Here is an 18,499-nt window from a genome sequence, read left to right as displayed (position 1 = left end):
GTATGTAAAAATGGATTGTTAACAGGTGAGAATCTAAAGTTATAATATATTAAGTTAAAGGATTAAGATAAAAACAAAGAGGGAAAGGAATTGCTGAATTAACTAACTGAACTGGAATACAAAAAAGGGAGGCGTGAGGAGGTCAGGGAAACAAGTAAATGAAATGTAAGGCATGGAAAGATTGATTTGTTTTTAAGTGTCTTTTATTTTTTTTGTATTTTGTATTTTTTTCTTTTCTCTATTTTTCTTTTTCTTATCTATGTAACCTTTTTTTGAAACCTTAATAAATATCATTTTTTTAAAAAGAAGCCTAGGGCCTCTAGATATAGGGGCCCTCGCCAGCCTGCCCGCTCCCCAGCGCCGCAGACAGTCTTCCCTCTCCCCAGATTGCAAACCCAAGACTTCATGCAGGGCATTTCTCCCCCATTTCAAGGACATTTTGCTTCAAAAGGAAAGGTGGACTTGGCGAAGGCAAGCAAAATGCGAGGGAGATAGTGAAAGATACAGGAAATTGAATCCAGATTTCCAAAAAAATAGCAAGGAGAGACAAGAGGGCCTTCTTAAATGAGCAATGCAAAGAAATAGAGGAAAACAACAGAATGGGAAGAACCAGAGATCTGTTCAAGAAAATTGGAGCTATGAAAGGAACATTTCATACAAAGAGTACCATAATAAAGGACAAAGGTGGAAAGGACCTAACAGAAGCAGAAGATGTCAAGAAGAGGTGGCACGAACTATACCAGAGGAACTATACCAGAAAGTTATGGATGTCTCATACACCCCAGGTAGTGTGGTTGCTTAAATATATTGTTGTTGTTTAAAATATATTTTTTACTAGCCTGCTCAAGAGGATGGAAAGGCAGGACACTACTAGCATCTCAGCAGACTAGGAAAAACAAACAAGCCTTGCAGAAGAATGATTGAGAGGACTTACTTACAAAGGCTCAACTATCAAGCAGGCGCTTACCTGGAGTCCCAGCGATCTGTTTTAGAGTCGAATTTGTAAACAGCCTCTGTAAAACAGTAGGATATGAAGCTGTTAACCACATACTGATAAACATATCATAAAAGCAGACATGAAAAACAAATGGCCACTGGGTACTACTAACAGTGGGACACAGGTGGCGCTGTGGGTTAAACCACAGAGCCTAGGACTTGCAGATCAGAAGGTCGGCGGTTTGAATCCCCGTGATGGGGTGAGCTCCCCTTGCTCTGTCCCTGTTCCTGCCAACCTAGCAGTTCAAAAGCACGTCCAAGTGCAAGTAGATCAATAGGTACCGCTCCGGCGGGAAGGTAAACGCTGTTTCTGTGTGCTGTTCTGGTTCACCAGAAGCAGCTTAGTCATGCTGGCCACATGACCCGGAAGCTGTACGCCGGCTCCCTCGGCCAATAACGCGAGATGAGCGCCGCAACCCCAGAATCGGTCACGACTGGACCTAATGGTCAGGGGTCCCTTTACCTTTAACTTTAACCTACTAGTACTTCACCTTGGTTTTCCAGCACAACAGTGGCTGTTAATATACTCCATTGTCAGGCAACAGGGGGTCTTTTGCTTCTCTGCTGATAAGCGATTTCTTTTTGGCTTTAGCTAAACATTCAGCGTACCCAAAAGACAGCTTTTGCTGATTTCACAGAGGGAGAGATCAAGTTCCTCCCGACGTACAAATTCGACTCTAAAACAGATCCTGCTTGATAGTTGAGCCTTTGTAAGTAAGTCCTCTCAATCATTCTTCTGCAAGGCTTGTTTGTTTTTCCTAGTCTGCTGAGATGCTAGTAGTGTCCTGCCTTTCCATCCTCCTGAGCAGGCTAGTAAAACATATATTTTAAACATGGCTTTCTGCTAAGCAAGCTGTTGGAGGAGGGCTAGAGTTGAGGGCTGGATGGACTTCCTTTCCTCTGCAGCCAGAATGGACACCAAGCCACGGAGGAAGAGAGAGATCCAGCTCTCCTTCACCTGCTCACTTTGCTTGCATGGAATTCCTGGTTGCCAAAGGCTGCTAGGCGAGTTGTGAAATGCAAGGCTGTGATATGTTGTCTTCCTCAAGCCATCCCTGCTCAAAGTCTCTGGAAATGTTTTGGCTCCTTTTCCACAAGCAGCCTTTCCCCCACATTTGTCCTGATAACCAGCATCCTCTGTTTCATGGCGTGTATAAGCAGAGAATCCTGATTGTGTCAAGGAAGTCTGGGAATTAGACTTGGTGCTCTCTCAAGATGAGTCTGCCAGGGCATAAGAGCATGAGAGCAGCCCTGCTGGATCAGGCCATTGGTCCATCTGGCCCAGCATCCTGTTCTCACATTGGCCAATGAGATGCCTCTCGGGGAGCCCACAAACAGGACCTGAGTGCAACAGCACGCTCCCCTCCTCCAAGCCATACTGCTTCTCTTGGTGGAGTATGTTCTGTGGCCATTATGGCTAGTAGCCATTGAGCCTCACCATCCAGGATTTGGCATATTCTTGTGGTTCTTGACAACTGTCAGAAGCCACCTAGGCCTGCTAGTTTCATTGCTCTTGCTGTGGTAATGGGGAAATCAAAAGGACAGGCGGAACATGTAGTGACGAAGCCGGAAAACGGCAGGCTCCTTTGGGCAGCATTTCAGGTGCCAGAAAGGGTCTTTTGGATCACTGAAAAAATAGTGTCTGAACAAGAATAACGGGGCCCCTTGCTTTGGGGAAGGATCATCATTTGGTGGTGTGCCATATGCTTTGTATGCAGAGTCTCAAGTTGAAACTCTATGGCGCCTCCACCTGAAAAAGGATTGGGCCACAGAGAGCTGCTGCCAGCCAGAGTAGACTTAATTAATGAATTTTGGGGTTGGAAGGGATCACGAGGGTCATCTAGTCCAACCCCCTGCAATGTAGGAATCCAAACTGGGGGAGGTCAGAAATTCATTCTGACCTGGTAGAAGGCAGCTTTTGATTTCCTAACAACTCTCTCCATGAGGCAAAATGCCTGCACACCTGCAAGGTCCGCCCCTTCAGAAGTTGGACTCCCAAGCCCCATCATCTCCAGCTCTTGACCGTGGTCAAGATCACAGGCCGTGTGTGGAGCCAAAGTTTGACTGTGTGAGCCTTGTGTGTTGCCTCAGCCAGTCCAACAGTCCTGGTGTCTCTTCTGTCTCCTTGCAGTGGGAAGTGCCGTGTGCCAGCATGGTGTGAGCCAATCCTCTGGAGAGGAGGCAGCGTGAATCAGCTCAGCTACCGAAGCCACATGGAATTGAAAAGGAGCGACCACAAGCCCGTCAGCTCCCTCTTCCTCAGAGGGGTAACACCTGCCCTGGCCAGGGCTATCGTCTATTCAGGGTTTTTAGTTGCCTGCTATGTGGCACCTCCTCGAATCTGGGCAGGCCCCGACCAACAACCAGGCCCCTTTCCACAGAGCTCCTCCTTGGCCAATGACTTCCGGTGCAGGGAGTGGGCAGGTTTTGGCTCTGTTAAATCCCTAGGCTTCCATTCTCCACTGTTCTGAGTACACGCTGCTCCTGCAGGCATGGCAGACCACATGGGCTGAACTGTATACCTTAACCGTTGGCTCCATTCATGCAATGGAGCTTCTGTGGTACTTGGCTTGGAGCATTTGGCTTCAGCCCATTGGCTCTGGAAGTCACAGCCGCTGCCATCCTGGGGAAGCTCTCAGAGTTACAGTACTTGCCTCTTTCAGGGCTGGGAACAGGGGGGTGCATCAGGCCTTTCTGCTCTTAACTCATGCCCCCCCCTTTCAGTCCATAGCCCCAACAAATGTGCTCTGCCCCCCCCATAGGTGAAGGTTGTGGCTGACCGACGGTACCGGAAAGTGTTTGAGGATATTGTTCAGTTGATGGACAGGATGGAGAACGAATTCCTTCCCTCCCTGGAGGGAGGTAAAGACGAATAGGATCCTCTCCAACCCCTTAAAGAGGGTTTGCTGCAAAAAGACCAGGGGGGAAAGAAGCCCTTGGCCCATCTAGCTCAGTCTTGAGCGGTTCCCCAGGATTTCCGGGGGATCTCTCCCAGCCCTACCTGGAGATGCTGGGGATAGAACCTGGGACCTTTGCATGCAAGGCAGATGCCCTCCCACTGAGCGGCAGCCTCTTCCTCTTCCTCGCAGGCAAAGACTCCAGGGGTAGCCAGCGTGGTGCCCTCCAGATGCTGGACTACAACTCCCATCATCCCCAGCCAACATGGCCAGTGGCAAGTGCAGCAAGATCTGGAGAGCCCCACGTGGACCTGTTGCATGTGCAGTCCCCTAAATGAGAGCCCGGGGCCAAGGACAAACTTCCCCCTGGAGCACGTTTCCGTGCTTCTGCTGAAGGCAAGCACTCTCTTTCCTCTCCCCCCCCCCCCCTTTTGCTCTGCAGTTTCCGTTTGAGAATGTGAAGTTCCGGCAGCTGCAGAAGGAGAAGTTCCAGATCACAAACAATGGGCAGGTCACCCTCCACTTCTCCTTTATCCCCAAGCTCAGTGACAGCCAGTATTGTAAGCCATGGCTTCGCGCTGAGCCCTGCGAGGGATACTTGGAGCCCAGCACGTCTCTCTCTGGAATCAGAGAACTGTAGAGTTGGAAAGGGACCCCAAGGCTCATCTAGGGAAGGCCTTGGTTTCCTTTTCATCCCCCCTTTTCCCCTCCTCTTCCCAACCCTCCTCCCTCAAACCTTGGGAGTTTGGTAGAGCAGGGGCGGCTTAACATTTGTGGGCTGCATTGCCCCATGCTCAAGCCTCCAAGGGCCACACGTCAAAGCAGCTGAGCCCAAAGTGTAAAAGTGTGTGTGACCAGCTTTAAACACACACACACACACACACACACACACACACACACACAAATGAATTGAAGCAAAACAATGCTGGAGGGTCCCAAAACACCTTTTGGCATCGCAGGGAACCAGTGAGAGCAGTCCGTCCAAAAATTACCTTTTTTAAAAAAAAAAATGCGTATTTTTATGTTGTGGAGGCACAAAAATATCTTGGGGAACATATAGAACTAGCCAAACTTTTAAAAACTCAATGAAATGTAAACTAAAAAAGAAAGTTACATTGGGGGTGCAAAAATCCTTTCCCTTTTTATATTCTTTTGTTAGGATCACTTTCTCTCACCCCCCAGTATCCTGTCACCATCTTCTGTGCAGCTGCTGCTTTGGAGGACTAGAGAGGAAAGTGGGGTGGGGGTGGGAACTGAGTCGCTTCTTCTCCTAATTCTTGAAGTTAAGGTTTCCCCCATACACCTGTGAGAACAGGAGGCTGTACTAGATGGGCCACTGGCCTGATCCAGCAGGCTCCTATTGTGTCCTTCTGTTCAATTATTCACCGTCTTAACTTTTAATTTACAGACAAGCCAACTTGGCTGTGCCAAAGAGTGTATCTACCTGACCTCCTCCCGTTTTAGGTGAGACGGTGGACATTTCCCTGGATGTGTACGTCAGCAAGGAAGAGAAGATTGAGGCTATCTTTGTCCTTCACCTTGACCGTGGCAAGGACTATTTCCTCACCCTCAGTGGGAGCTACCTACCAAGCTGCTTCGGGACCTCCTTGGAAGCCTTGTGCTGGATGAGGCAGCCGATTGGCGAAGTTCCCGTCACCAGACTTATTGACCTGGTAGGGAAAGGGGTTGATTTACCTGGCAGGTTCATGTGCTGAATGTCTACCCTTCCCACTCTGCTTGCCTGCTTGAAAAACAGCTGCTCTTCCACTCAGCAATGTGGGGGCTGGGGGTCCTCCGCTGCATTCAGCTTCAGCTTCTGTAGCTGTGCATCAGCTTCCTGTGTGCTGTTCATGCCCTTTGTTTGCCTTGACTGAGTCATCCCAGGTTCTGGTCCTCCCACCTGCCCTTTCGCAGGGCCACTGAACCGTGTGCATTTCCCTGCCATCTGCCCAGATACTGTTCAGCCAACGGGCTGTTTCTTTCTCTTCTCAGGGCCTGTGCCATTAACACCCTTGGTTGTCTTTTGCTCTTGCCTTCCTCCTCTGATCTCAGGGAGAAGACAGATTCCTAGAAAAGGTAACAGTTGGTTTGGTTTCCTCTAGATGTTCTTGTAGCGGGCTCAAATCAGGTACAGGCAACGCCCCGTTTACACAGGGGTTGCGTTCCAAGGTACTGTGCGTTTAAATGAAATTGCGTATATTGGGGACAGCATTGGAAAAGCCTGCAAACACCCTCTCAACTTCCGGAAACCCTTTTGAAAGGCCTTTTGAAAACCAGCAGCACTTGCCAGCCTCCCTGCAAAACTCCTTGCTCCAACTCTCCACAGGCCTGAGAGGTCGGTGCCAAAGCTCCTGGGAGGGAGTCGAGATGCTGTTTCCATGCCGCTTTGCCGCTTTTGTGCTCTTGGGGGGGACATTTTTGCCCCTTCAAGTGCCCCTTCCAGTGTGCATGTGCCTCGAAGGCACGTAAATGGAGTTGCCCTTGTCAACGATCAGCAGCTGCTCCATGCAGTGGCAGCTGGTCCCTTAGGGCAAACCAGGCACTACCCCACCAACCTGACTTTGCTCTCAGGCAACCCGCACCTGCCTGCCTTCTGACTCAAATCCAGTCCAGGTGGTTGGTCTCTTCCCTAGTCTCAACGTGGCCCTTGTAGAACTCGGCAGAGGAGAACGGAGACGAAACCAGAATTTGCCATCACTGCTTGTCACTGATTTTGCGCTGCTTGACTCTGGGTCCGCTTGCGATTGGCAGCACGGGAGGCAGAAAGCCCAGTCTCATGATGCAGGCGCCAGCCCCCTCTGGCCCCAAGAGCCAGTTTTCTCCTTGTCTCTGTGCTCAGCAACTGCTGCACAGACTATGACACTCTGGCTTACTCTTACCACCTGAGCACTGACATTTGGGAAGCAGTAGTGGCTGCTTTGGGGTGGCTCAGGGAAATGTCACTCCTCTCGAAATCAGATCTACTTGGGTGTATTATCATAGCCACAAGGAGACAGTGGTGACTGTCAATTTGGACAGCTGTAGACATTTAGAACCATGGAGGATATGTTTATCAGCGGCTACCGGTCAAGGCTATTTCTTGCCACTATTATCAGAAACCACATGCTTTTGATTACCAGTTTCTGGGGAACATGATGGACAGAGTGCTCTTGTCCCCGTGTCCCTATGGACTCCCAAGGGCATGTGGTTGGCCATTGTGGGAACAAAATGCTGATCTAACCCAGCAAGGCTCCTGTGTTCTTTAGCATGCACCAGCTACTCTTGCACTAAGACTCTGATACAGTATGTGTCATTCCCCACACCAATACACTCTCTCTCTCTCTCTCTCTCTCTCTCTCTCTCTCTCTCTCTCTCTCTCGACAGGGGCGGGGAGTATTGGCGGCGGGGGAGGGGGGATGAACTGGGTCCTAATCAACAGCTGCCCTGGGGATGAGGGGATCAAATTCTCCATCCTTGCCAGCTCCTTTTAGTGATGGGCTGCTTGCCATTGCTGTGCTCCTAAAGCTCTCTTGCTCCCCCCTCCTCTCTTTCTCTTTCTCTTGAATGTGGTAGCTTGAGATAGAACTAACCACCCTGAACATTTCTGGAGAGGAAGATGGGAAGGAGGCCGGAGGCATTGTTCACCAGCTGCTGTGTGCTGCATTGCCCAGACAAAGTCGTGGGCTGGGGCTCCAGCTGTTGTTCAGTTTCTACCACTGCCTCTGCAACGTGCTCTAGACAAGGGGTGGTGAACATGTGACCCCATCATCTCATCATGCTGGCTGGGGCTGCAGCCCATCAACCTATGAAGGCCCATCCATGTTCTGTTGCTGTTTTTGTTACTTATTTCCTGCCCTTCACCCTAAGGTCCCAGGGCAGGTTCCAGCAATTTAAATAAAATGTTAGCCAAACCTCATGTCCACAGCTGCATATTTAGTAAGCTTTTGGGTGAACTGCACATCCGGAGTGGGAGGATTAAAAGCTGCATATTAATAGGGGGAGGGGGAGCTTGGATTTGGGGTGCGAGCAATTTGTTTTTTGTTTTCCCACTTGAGATGCTTGCTGTGGCTAGGGCCGGGCGATATGTCAATATAGATATATTTTCAAATCAGCTTGAAGTCTAGATAGTGAGACTGGTTTCATAATTTCTGACCTGGCAATATATTGCGAATCATGATGTGTGTGTGTACTATGCAAAAAACACCATGTGGGGGGAAACTGTGAAGCCAGACAATGCTTCTCGAGATTCCTGCAGCCCCTGTGGACTCTGCCGGTTCAGCTTTCCCCTGCCCTCCTGCAGGGGGCAGCAAAAATCACAATGCGGGGGAAACCGTGAAGCCAGCCAATGGCTCTACATAGCTCCATCATATTTCAGACATCGCGATATATTGGTGTATTGCAGTGTTTAGCTAGTGATATATCACCGTGTTGAAAGCCAGCTATCGCCCAGCCCTAGTTGTGGCCTCAGAGGGCAAGACTTGTCCACCCAGCTGGAGCAAGGAAAGAATGCATACAGGCACACATTCTGTCAGGCTCTCATGCCAGTCCCGCTTGTCATTGGACCTCCAGGAGAAGCAGTTTCTGGATATCGTACCCCAGGATGGTGATGACTCCACTGAGCGGCCAAAGAGATCTGGCTTTTGGTGGACCACCTCTTCAAGAATGCCTGCCACCAGGTGAGCTGAGGGGGACGGTACCATTGAAAGGATGGGTGTGGGCTGGAATCCAGTGCCAGTTTTGGGGTGTGCAGGTTCCAAACGTCACAATTGATTTATATCTTAGCTACCGATTCGCTCTTACAAGCTCCTGCTGTGAGTATAGTGGCACCTTGGTGGAGCGGCAGCGGGTGGGACATCCAGCATACGGTCTTCCTTAGAGCGACTCAGAAGAACCCAAGTGTTCACAACCATTGTCTGTCTCTCCCTAGCAAAGCGGCTCTCTGACACTCACCACTAGAAGAAGCGGGGAATGATTTTACTCTCCCATTGCCCCAAATCATGAGAAGGGTAGTAGGAATGCTACTGTGGAAAGCAGGTGGGATACAATTCTCAGCCCTTGTGCCAGCTCTCTTGGTGATGGGCTTCTCTCCATTGTGGCATTCCTCGACCTCACATTATGCACTCCAGGCCTGGATTGTTCTTCATGCTATCCAGGATGTACCTCATCCCTTCCTAACGCATGGGTGATACTCTGTTTCAGGAGGACCTCTTCCAGACCCCGGGCATGCAGGACGAGCTGCAGGAGATAACTGAGTGCCTGGACACCAGCATTCCCGAGACGATCCGTATCCTCTTTAGGGGGCATTGTTGGGGAGTAGGGCTGCTTGGTGGTTTTCTTTCGCTCTTGGCTGGAGTGGACCTCACTTTTATATACCTGGTGGCTTAGGTTCCTAGGCCACTCCATCCTTAAGGCTCTGGGACACAGCACAATGAAATGCCCACAGTAAAGTCCAGTCATGCATCCAAACAGCTTAACAGCTTTAACCCCCATTTGAAAACATCAGCCTGGCTAGATAGAGCAGAGGTGGGGAACCTTGACAGGCCCGCAGGCCCCACATCTAGCGTCATACGTGGTGTCAGGTGTGGAGACAGGTAAAGGCATGGCTGCAAAGGAGCTTCAAGGGCGTGTTCAATGTTCTTTGGCAAGCAGGGTTTCTTGACCACACTTTTGGAGTTGACCACTAGTATTTGTTGTTTGGATTGAAACCATGCCTGCAGAAGGACATTTCCTCAGCAGATCAGCTTTGCAGGCAGCTTCGTCAAGAGGGGAGGTGTGGGATAATTACAGTGGGATGGCTCAGCTGGTAGAGCGTGACACTCTTAATCTCAGGGCTGCGGGTTCAAGGTCCACCTTGCGCCAAAAGGGGGAACTTGCAAGGTGGGCCCAGATGTATAAGGACCAAGCTTCTTGCTTTGGACCAGCCTGGGAAGGAGGCAGGCTGCAGGTAACAGGACAGAACACTTTCCTTGCCAGGCTGTCAATAGCTGGCAGTGACCACTCGGTGGCCGAAGCTCTGCTCATCTTCCTGGAGGCAGTGCCAGAACCAGTCCTTTGCTATGAACTGTATCAGTGCTGCCTTGAGTGCTCACATGACAGCCACCTCTGTCGCCAGGTCGGCCCCAGAGCCCCATCTCTTCCTGGCTGGTCTGCGGTGTGTACAGAAGCATAGAATCAGAAGGGATTTCCAAAGTCATCTAGTCCAAATGTTGCCGCGAGTAACAGGAAATCCACTAAAACATCCCTGAAAGCCAGTACACCAGCACACTGGCAGGAGGGCTAGTCTGGTCTGGGAAGCCTTGTTAACTGCAGAGGTTGCTGATGTCTCCTTTGATAACCATCCCTCTCGGTTGTGGAGGGGGGTGGGGTGCGCACATGTTGCCTTTTTGCTTTCTGACCAGGACTTGTAACAATAGCCCACCTGTTTCAGTGAACCTTGCTTGAATTTCCAACCCAGGAAGTGGCCATATACTGGGCCATCTAGCTCAGTATTGTCGAAATTGACAAGCAGTGGCTCTCCAGGATTTCAGACAAGGGATGTTCCCTACCCTCCTGGGAGATGCTGGGGGTGGAGCCTGAGACTTTCTGCATGAAAAGCAGGTGGTTTACTGCAGAGCTATGGCCCTTCCCCCAAGATAGCTCAGTTGGTAGAGCATAAGACTCTTCATCTCAGTGTCCTGAGTTCGAGCCCCACCTTAGGCATTGCAGGGGGTTCGATTAGTTAACCCTCGTGGTCCCTTCCGACTCTACAGTTGTATTATTCCCCAAAGTTCCCAGCAGAGTTCTAGTCCGGTTACCATTTTAAACATTCTTTTTTTTTTATGCCAGGTCTAAAACTGCAAACATAACAAGTACACAGTGCTAGTGATCCATGCCCCTCCTCTAGCAAAGCTCTGCACTGAAACTCCAAACCGCCCCTCCCTGTCTTGCCGGTGATCTGCCAGTTGCCGCGGTCGCACCAGAACGTGTTCCGCTTCGTGGTGGCTTTCCTGCGGGAGCTGCTGAAATACTCTGAGAGCAGCAACGTCAGTGGCAACATGCTAGGTAAGGCCTGCCTGTCCTGGCTGGGAGCTGGCCTTCCTCCTGCTCCCGCCTCCTCTCATGCAAATGTTTTCGCTTCCCTGCAGCCACCCTCTTCGCCAGCCTCCTGCTACGGCCTCTGCCCAACGTTCTGCCGAGTGCCATCGGCTTCCTCCTGGGCTTCCTGCTGGGGGCGGATGACTACGAAAGGTGCCAAGCGTGACTGGAGACGAAGTGGGGAGGGAAGAGGCAAGGCCCAGCCTCTGTTCTCTGGTGCCTGCCCTTCCCCTTGTGCCATCTTGCCATGTGCCAGCTCCCTTCCCTGTGCTTCGCCCTTTCCACCTTTTCCACTTGACTACTGACACGCTTGCACACTTGGCTTTCCACATGGTTCCAGGGCATTGGCAGCAGGTTCAGGGTGCTTGGGGAGGGACCCTGTTGGAGGACAGACATTCCCCTGCCCATCCTCCTACCACCACTGCTGCTCTCAGTCCCTGCGCAGTAGTCCACGCTCTCCCCTTCTGCTGCAGCTGAGCATGTGCTACTCTTGGTGGGTACCAGGCATAAGGATTCCTGGCCTGTCCTGGGATTGCAGGACCTCTTTCTCTGTCCCCCCAGCCTTGATGCTCATCAAGAAGGGGCAGGGCAGCCACTGTGGCCCACGTACGCCTTAGCCTGCTCTCTATAGTTCAGCTATCTGTCCCCATTCTGCCAAGTAGAGTTCTAGGGTGTTCATTCTTCATGAAACACTAAGCACTGCCTAAAGGGACCAGGGAGGAGGAGGGGGCGCAGGCTGGGCAGCAGGAGGGGAGCTGAGGCCGTGGGTACAGCTGGGTTGGGTTGGGCTCCCCACCCGACCCCAAGTTCTGCAACTTTGTCTTTCTGCTTTTCTGTCCTGGGTTCCTGTACTTGGTGCACCCACACTCTTAATTTACTGGGAAACGGTTGTTTCAAAATGAAAGATCTGTTGTGCAGAGATTGTTCTAGTGTTTGGAGGGGAGCTACACTTGCCTTTGCTGGTTTCTCCACTGCTCTGAAGCTCAGCCAGACTTTCCAAATGGAGCCGCCTTGGGCCCTCGCAGCACACATGAGGGAGAGGCTGTGGAGAGGGGGTGCTGCATGGGGCATCAGGTCGTGCAGATACCATGGAATCTGACTTCGCTCTTCACAACAAGGCTTGCAGGTGCAGAAAGAGGGCTACATTGCTTCCCCAAGGTGTTTCTCAATTGCTCTCCTTCCTCATACTGCGTGCAGCTTGCAAGTTTCAGCCCAGCAGCAGCTGGCTGCGAATTATTGCATAGACTCTTGAGGGGAGGTCTGCTCCTCTCCAGCCTCCTTTCCTAAAGGAGAAGCAGAGGCAGGGCTCAGGGTGTTTCTGCCTCAAGCAAAAACACCCTCAGCTGGTCCTGGCAGTGGACATTAGAAATTGCTTTCGATATGGAAAAGAGTGGAATGCAGGAAAGTGGCGGGAGGGGAGTGTGTTAAAGAAAAAGGGAGGAGTTTTCCAAACTAAAATTGGGGTTGAAGACAGAGCTCTATTGAGTCACAAAAGGGGCTTCTGCCCGGCCAGTGGAATTTCCGGCTCCCCACATCCCAGCGTCTTAAAACACAAGAAGAGCTTGGGGAGTCAATTTTGTGCATAAGGTAGATGTTTGGCATGGTCTGTCCTTGATGTGAAAAGAGGATCCTTTCAATATTTACTTTGGTGAACTACAGCTCCCACAACAACAACTCTGAAGGTGACGCAGATGTTCAGAGCGGGGTGCTGATAATGCCAAGGTCATAAGTTTGATCCCTGTATAGGCCAACTGCATTATTCCTGCATTGTAGGGGATGGAACTAGATCAGTGGTTCCTAATTGGCTGATTACTGAGGACCCCTTATTTTTCAAAAGCCAAGCCGCAGACCCCCTACTTTTGAAAAATTTGATAACTCTATGGTAGTTACCTCTGCAAAGCAATTTTTTGAACAAAATGTGGGGTAATAAGCAAAGGATTTTAGGTATACTAAAAACAACAAGACCGTCCATAAAATGTATGCTATTGCCATGCCAAAATGAGAGAAAATTAGTTGGAGGGAGGCAAGGGATGGGGCCACGGACCCCTGATTGGGAATAAGGGAACTAGATGGTCCTCGGTGTCCCTTCCAACTCCACAATTCTATGATCCTGTGTCTTAAACACAAATCTTGAGGAATAGTGTGTGTGTGTGGGTTTCTGTTTGAACTTTCCCAGCCTTTGCTTTATTCTGATTTGTGCTTGCGTCCCTACTCCCCACGTGTAGAATTGCTATACGTTTGGATTTTCCTGGACATTCAAGCGTTTCCCGCATGGACACTTGTTTCCAACGGCCAAATCCCGGCAATTCCGGGCGGATGGCAACCCTACCCACTTGTGCCAGATTGCCTGGCATACATTACAAGCATCTAGTCACATCCCGGGGCTAGCCGACCTGACGGGAAGAGTCCGCGACCAGAAGGAGGAGGAGTACCAGGAAGAATGGACAAAATTCAAAGATTATTTAGCTAAATATGTCAAGATAACCTAATTGGAAAAGCTTGCAAATACGAGATAGGCTTAGGATTTAAATATGTAAGGATAGGAATTAAGATGTTTCAAGCTAGATTAGAAAGAATGAAAGATGTGAAGTGATCAAGTTATTTTTTATTTTTTTTGGAGAAGATTGATTTTGGAAAACTGTTAAAATGAAATACAATGAAATTCAACCAGGGGGATTTGAGGAAGTCACTTAACAATGTTATCAAGATTGGTTTAATTGCAATTAGGATGTTTGTTTGTTTGTTTGTTTGTTTGTTTGTTTGTCTAAATTTTTTTTTTGGAAATTTAATTTAAAAAACTGAAAAGAAAAACACCATAGATTATCCAGAATCCCAAGCAGCGACATTGTGAAACTTTCATAGGAATAAAAGGTAGGGGGAAGGAGGCACAATGTCAAGCAGGCAACAGAATAAACCCGAGCACTGTGGGTCTAAAACCGGCCCCTGAATCTCTTGCTCCCCACTCTGCCCTTCTAACAAGAACATTTTTTTGCTTGCTGGATGGCTGTGTGCAATGAGAGCTCAGTCACTGAGGAAGGGTGCTGGCCCAGTGGGAGAAGTATGTGCTTGGCATGCAGGCGATCCAAAAATCCATTCAAGAGCAAAATTCCAGTTCTCATGTTTTCTGTCGAAATGGCTAATTTAAAGGGGAATAGCATGGTGCCTTCCACAGAGTCAGACCAAGGAGAAATTCTGTAAGCAAAGGTAGCAGGCTTTGAAAAGCTTATGCAGATACACAAGGACACATTGCTAAAAGAAACAAAGGGATTTGGAGGGACCATGAGTGAACAGGTAGTACCAGAATGTACAGAATTGTACCTAGAAAAAGGTTACAACTGGATTACCTTTTTGTAAACAAAAACAACAACCCCCAAAATAAAACTCGGAAGCAGCAGGACTCCTTAGGAACTCTTCAAAAAACAAAACACAAAACTGCATATCCCTACCTAGTCACCAAATGTGAGGGGAAACGTAAACCAGCATCTTACACTGCTTTAAATGATAGCCAGATTCTGCAATTTTTTACCACACCAGAAGTAAAAGCACGGGGCATTCATAAGTTTTTGAAAAATCATGCACTTCATTTGTAGGCAAGGGAAAGCTTTCTGAAATGTACAAAATCTTACTAAGACACACAATCTGTTGAAATGACCAAGCAGCGGACGAGATTCGGGGACAGTGGTGTGCCGCCTGGGGAAATGTTCCTTTCCATTCACCTTAAGCAAAGATGTGGTGACCTTGTGCATCCATAAATAACTTTCAGAAATGTATTTCATTACTTCCCCAAGCTTCTCAATGGGCTACCAAATGACATTTCTTTCTATTTTGGATGAAACTGGGGAAGCAGCTTTAGAAGAAGGGGTTGCTGACATTCACTGGCCTGGAAAACACCTGATGCCAATATGATGGCATAGCAGTGTCCGCAAATTGTGGGTGGTGAATTGCTTGGGTGGCCTCTCTTGAGAAACGTTGCCAGAAAATGGATGAACCTGTTTGTGATAAAAAGTGATTCGTAAAGCTGCAAACAGCAGGTGTCCCAAGGTTAGGGAGAAAACATGGCAACGAAAGAGGGGGGAGATTAGTTCAGGGTCAAGCTGGATGGGTTGTCAAGGAAACAGTGTCCTGCCCATCTTTGTGATATCTCGTGCTGCTTGTAGAAAAGACAGAAGCTACACATCCCCATCGAGGGATAGTTGGGAGGAGTTGGCTGAGACAGAACTGGGACGGAGAAGCAAGCAAGCAAGCGAGGGACCAACAGGGGAGATAGGTGTAGACTTTGCTTTGCTTTGCTTTCACTTTATCATTTCATTTTCATTTGTATATTTTGTGCACATATTTTCCTGTATATTTTAGACAGAGAGGAGTAGCAATAGGGTTAGAGGCAAGGTTCAGGGTTAGTGTTGTGTGAGCATTTTAAAGCAGTTGAGTTTAAACAGGAGCGGATTTCACCTGAAGAGATGGCCAGCATCGTGAATCTGTAAGTAGGATTTCGTCTGCTTCTTTTTTGTAATCTTCTGGGGCGAGGGCTTGGGGTCCCCCACACGGCCAGCATCCCCATGGAATTTAACCCCTTCCTGAACAGCTTAACTTCTCTTCCCACCCCCTTTCCCCGCCTTCCCATTCTCCCTCAAATCTCATTGCAGCTCAGCTGGTTAGAGGGAGCTGCAGATAGCACCAAGGTTGCAGGTCCGATTCCCGTAAGGTACAGCTGCATATTCCCGCATTGCAGGGGGTTGGACTAGATGATCCCCAGGGTACCTTCCATGATCATTATTTGGGGATGCTTTTTATTACATTCATAGCCCACTTTTCATCCAAGCAGTTCAAGGTGGCATTGATGGCTTGCCTTTCCCCCCATTTTCCCCCTCACAACAAACCTGTTAGGCAGGCTAGGGTGAGAGTGACTGGACCCAACATCAAACAGTGCACTTCATGACTGAGTGGGGATTTGCACTCGGATCTCCCAGGTCCTCCTAGTCCAGAATTCTAGCCACTATACACCCCCCCTCTCTCTACCCCTTCTCCGTTTCTCAACTCTTCAGCCATCAACTGCAACAGACAGGCGTTCTGTCAGTCTTCCTGTCAGTCACTCTGGCTCTAAGAGACTTTTCATTGCATTCTTTGGCTCATCTATGCCTTGATGCTTTGACGACCTTCCTAGCAGCCCCCTTCGCTCTCCAGGCAGGGCTGCTGTCCTAACAGCATTATGCTGAGGGCTCTTTTAAATGCTGGAAATGCTTCCCTTATCTTTGCTTTGCTGGGAGTGGGGGGAGTGTTGGAATCCCCCCCCATACATGAGATGCACCACTGTGTTCCTGTGGAGAGCCGTTTGGGGTCTGTGGGTGCATAAAAAAACAAAAAGAGCCCTATTGCGTGGCGGGTTCCCGCCCCCCCCAAGTGGAAATAAAGACACATGACACAATTATTTAAGGTTAATGGGCTAAATATGGCCACAACTTGAGTGGTTACAGGTGATGAGTGGTATTGGCTTAGGCATTGGTCCTAACCGACTATCCGGCTTCAGCCCGTCCGCTTGAAGTCCGGGAAGGGTTGACCACCAGTAGGGGGAGTCCTGCTGATGCACATCAACTCGGACCCCCCCCCCCCGGTCACCGCTCAGGGGCGTGCTTTAGGCCCTCACCTCCATAGGCTTCGAACAGGGCCACACACCCCAGAATCCTTTATCGGACTACCCTTCAATATGCGGGGCAGGTGATGGCGCTTCCTCCCCTCTTCCATCTACAGAACAATACCAATACCAATGCCTAACCGCCAATACCCAGAAAGTTGTGACGATTTGTTATGAGGTAGGCGGCGATAAATAGGGCTGGTCACGCTCCCTGAGCCAGCGATTGGCTGTCCAGGGGCTGAAGCGGCCAGGGATTCCCTCAGTCGCCTGCAACTCCACCTCCTTTGTAGGCGGAAGTGGCCTTGCTGGATCAGAGCAAAAGCCCATCTAGTCCAAACTCACAAGCAGTAGCCCACTCCTGCTGCTTCTCCTCTAGCTGTTTGCTTCAGAGGTAGAGTGCCTCTGTTCCTGGAAGCTCTATATTGCTATGCTGAGTAATAGTAAGAGATGCTGTTGTTCTCCTCCAACAATTGGTGTAATCTGCTTCCCAGCCCTGCAGGCTACTTGTCCTTGTAGCATCGGCTGCCTGCAAATTTCAGCAACGGATTAAACATGATGTGAAGAAGGTCCCACCAGCATTCTCAAATGAGTTGATTCAAAGCTCTCCCTCCATCTGCTTTCTCTCCAAGGCCACGATCATCTTGGATAACTCCTTCCTGCTCCTTTCCTTTGCTGGTGTTTTAAATAATAAATAAATAAACAAACAAATGATTGAAGATTTCTTAGTTTACAAAAAAACGGTGCATTGTCTCTTTTTTCCAGTTGTGTTTTCTACAGATCAGTTTCATTTGTTGTGAGGCATTAGTGTTGCATGCAGTGTTGGGTTAGGAAGAACAGGGGGGTCGGGGGGGTCGGGTGGCAATGCTTCTCTTCTACTTAGTGTACAGGGGAAACTCGGAAAATTAGAATATCGTGGACAAGTTCATTTATTCAAGTAATTCAACTTAAAAGGTGAAACTAATATATGAGATAGACTCATGACATGCAAAGCGAGATATGTCAAGCCTTTATTTGTTATGATTGTGATATTATGGCGTACAGCTGATGAAAACCCCAAATTAACAATCTCAGAAAATTAGAATATGAAATGAAATCAGCAAAACAAGGATTGCAAATAGAGAATAGAGATTGACCTCTGAGAAGTAGAAGTTTCACCTTTTAAGTTGAATTACTGAAATAAATGAACTTTTCCACGATATTGTAATTTCCCGAGTTTCCCCTGTATGTGTGGGGTTTTGTGTTAGCATCACTTGTGTGGGTTCACTTACTATTCCCTTGTTGCATTTCCTTGGTGGTGAGAGAGGTTGGGGGGTGACCTAGGGTGTGGTTGGTGGTCTTTGGTTGGCTGCAGGGAGATTTGTTTTTGTGTGTGAGTGGGCACCTAGGGTACAAATAACCAGAAACCTCATCAAACTATACCTCCACAACTACAACCCCTCGTGGCGACAAATCAACAAATACCCGAGGAGATGCAACAACACCAAATGCTCCTTTCCTTGTTGATACGATGTCCTGCAGCCAAAGTAGTGTGTGAAATGATATGGGTCTGCCTGCAACTGTTAGGCCACCCGTATTTGTGTTATGGCTATGCTGCAAAGACTCCCTGTCTTCTCTTACACACACACACCCCATTTTGGTTGTAGGCTTCTGTCTCAGGTTTTGAAATGTGTTGAGGAGGGGGCTTTACTGGGTTGTTTTTCACCTTTATTATGCATTTTGTGTTTTTATATTGCAATTTTTATGTTGTAACCAGTGCTTTTTTCTAGTGCTTTTTTATGTTGTAACCAGTGCTTTTTTCAAAAGGTTTGGGGTACTCTCATTTTGACTCAAGAAAATCACCATGTTATAGTTCAAATCGGGGGAAATAAATGCAGTACAGTAAATGGACAAAAGTGCAAAGATTCACAAAATGTTTCGGGGTGTG

The 18,499-nt window shown here is 48.8% G+C and overlaps 1 protein-coding gene across 1 annotated transcript; it reads left to right on the top strand.

Annotated features, from left to right (window-relative positions):
* Positions 1–711: 711 nt before the first annotated feature.
* On the top strand, positions 712–11,112 carry LOC308467646 (inositol polyphosphate 5-phosphatase OCRL-like; the record flags this gene model as incomplete). Its single annotated transcript, XM_080989376.1, is given in 14 exon segments — positions 712–724; positions 1,011–1,015; positions 1,589–1,692; positions 3,128–3,263; positions 3,759–3,869; positions 4,336–4,501; positions 5,358–5,566; positions 5,946–5,969; positions 8,442–8,496; positions 8,499–8,548; positions 9,072–9,156; positions 9,857–9,984; positions 10,802–10,913; positions 10,997–11,112. Coding segments are annotated over 14 exon segments (1,314 nt in total).
* Positions 11,113–18,499: the final 7,387 nt, after the last annotated feature.

The sequence above is a fragment of the Podarcis pityusensis genome (genome assembly GCF_964106645.2).
Source record: "Podarcis pityusensis genome assembly, chromosome: W".
NCBI lineage: Eukaryota > Metazoa > Chordata > Lepidosauria > Squamata > Lacertidae > Podarcis > Podarcis pityusensis.
Note: the sequence above shows the minus strand (reverse complement) of the source record. Positions and strands in the feature narration are given on the sequence as shown.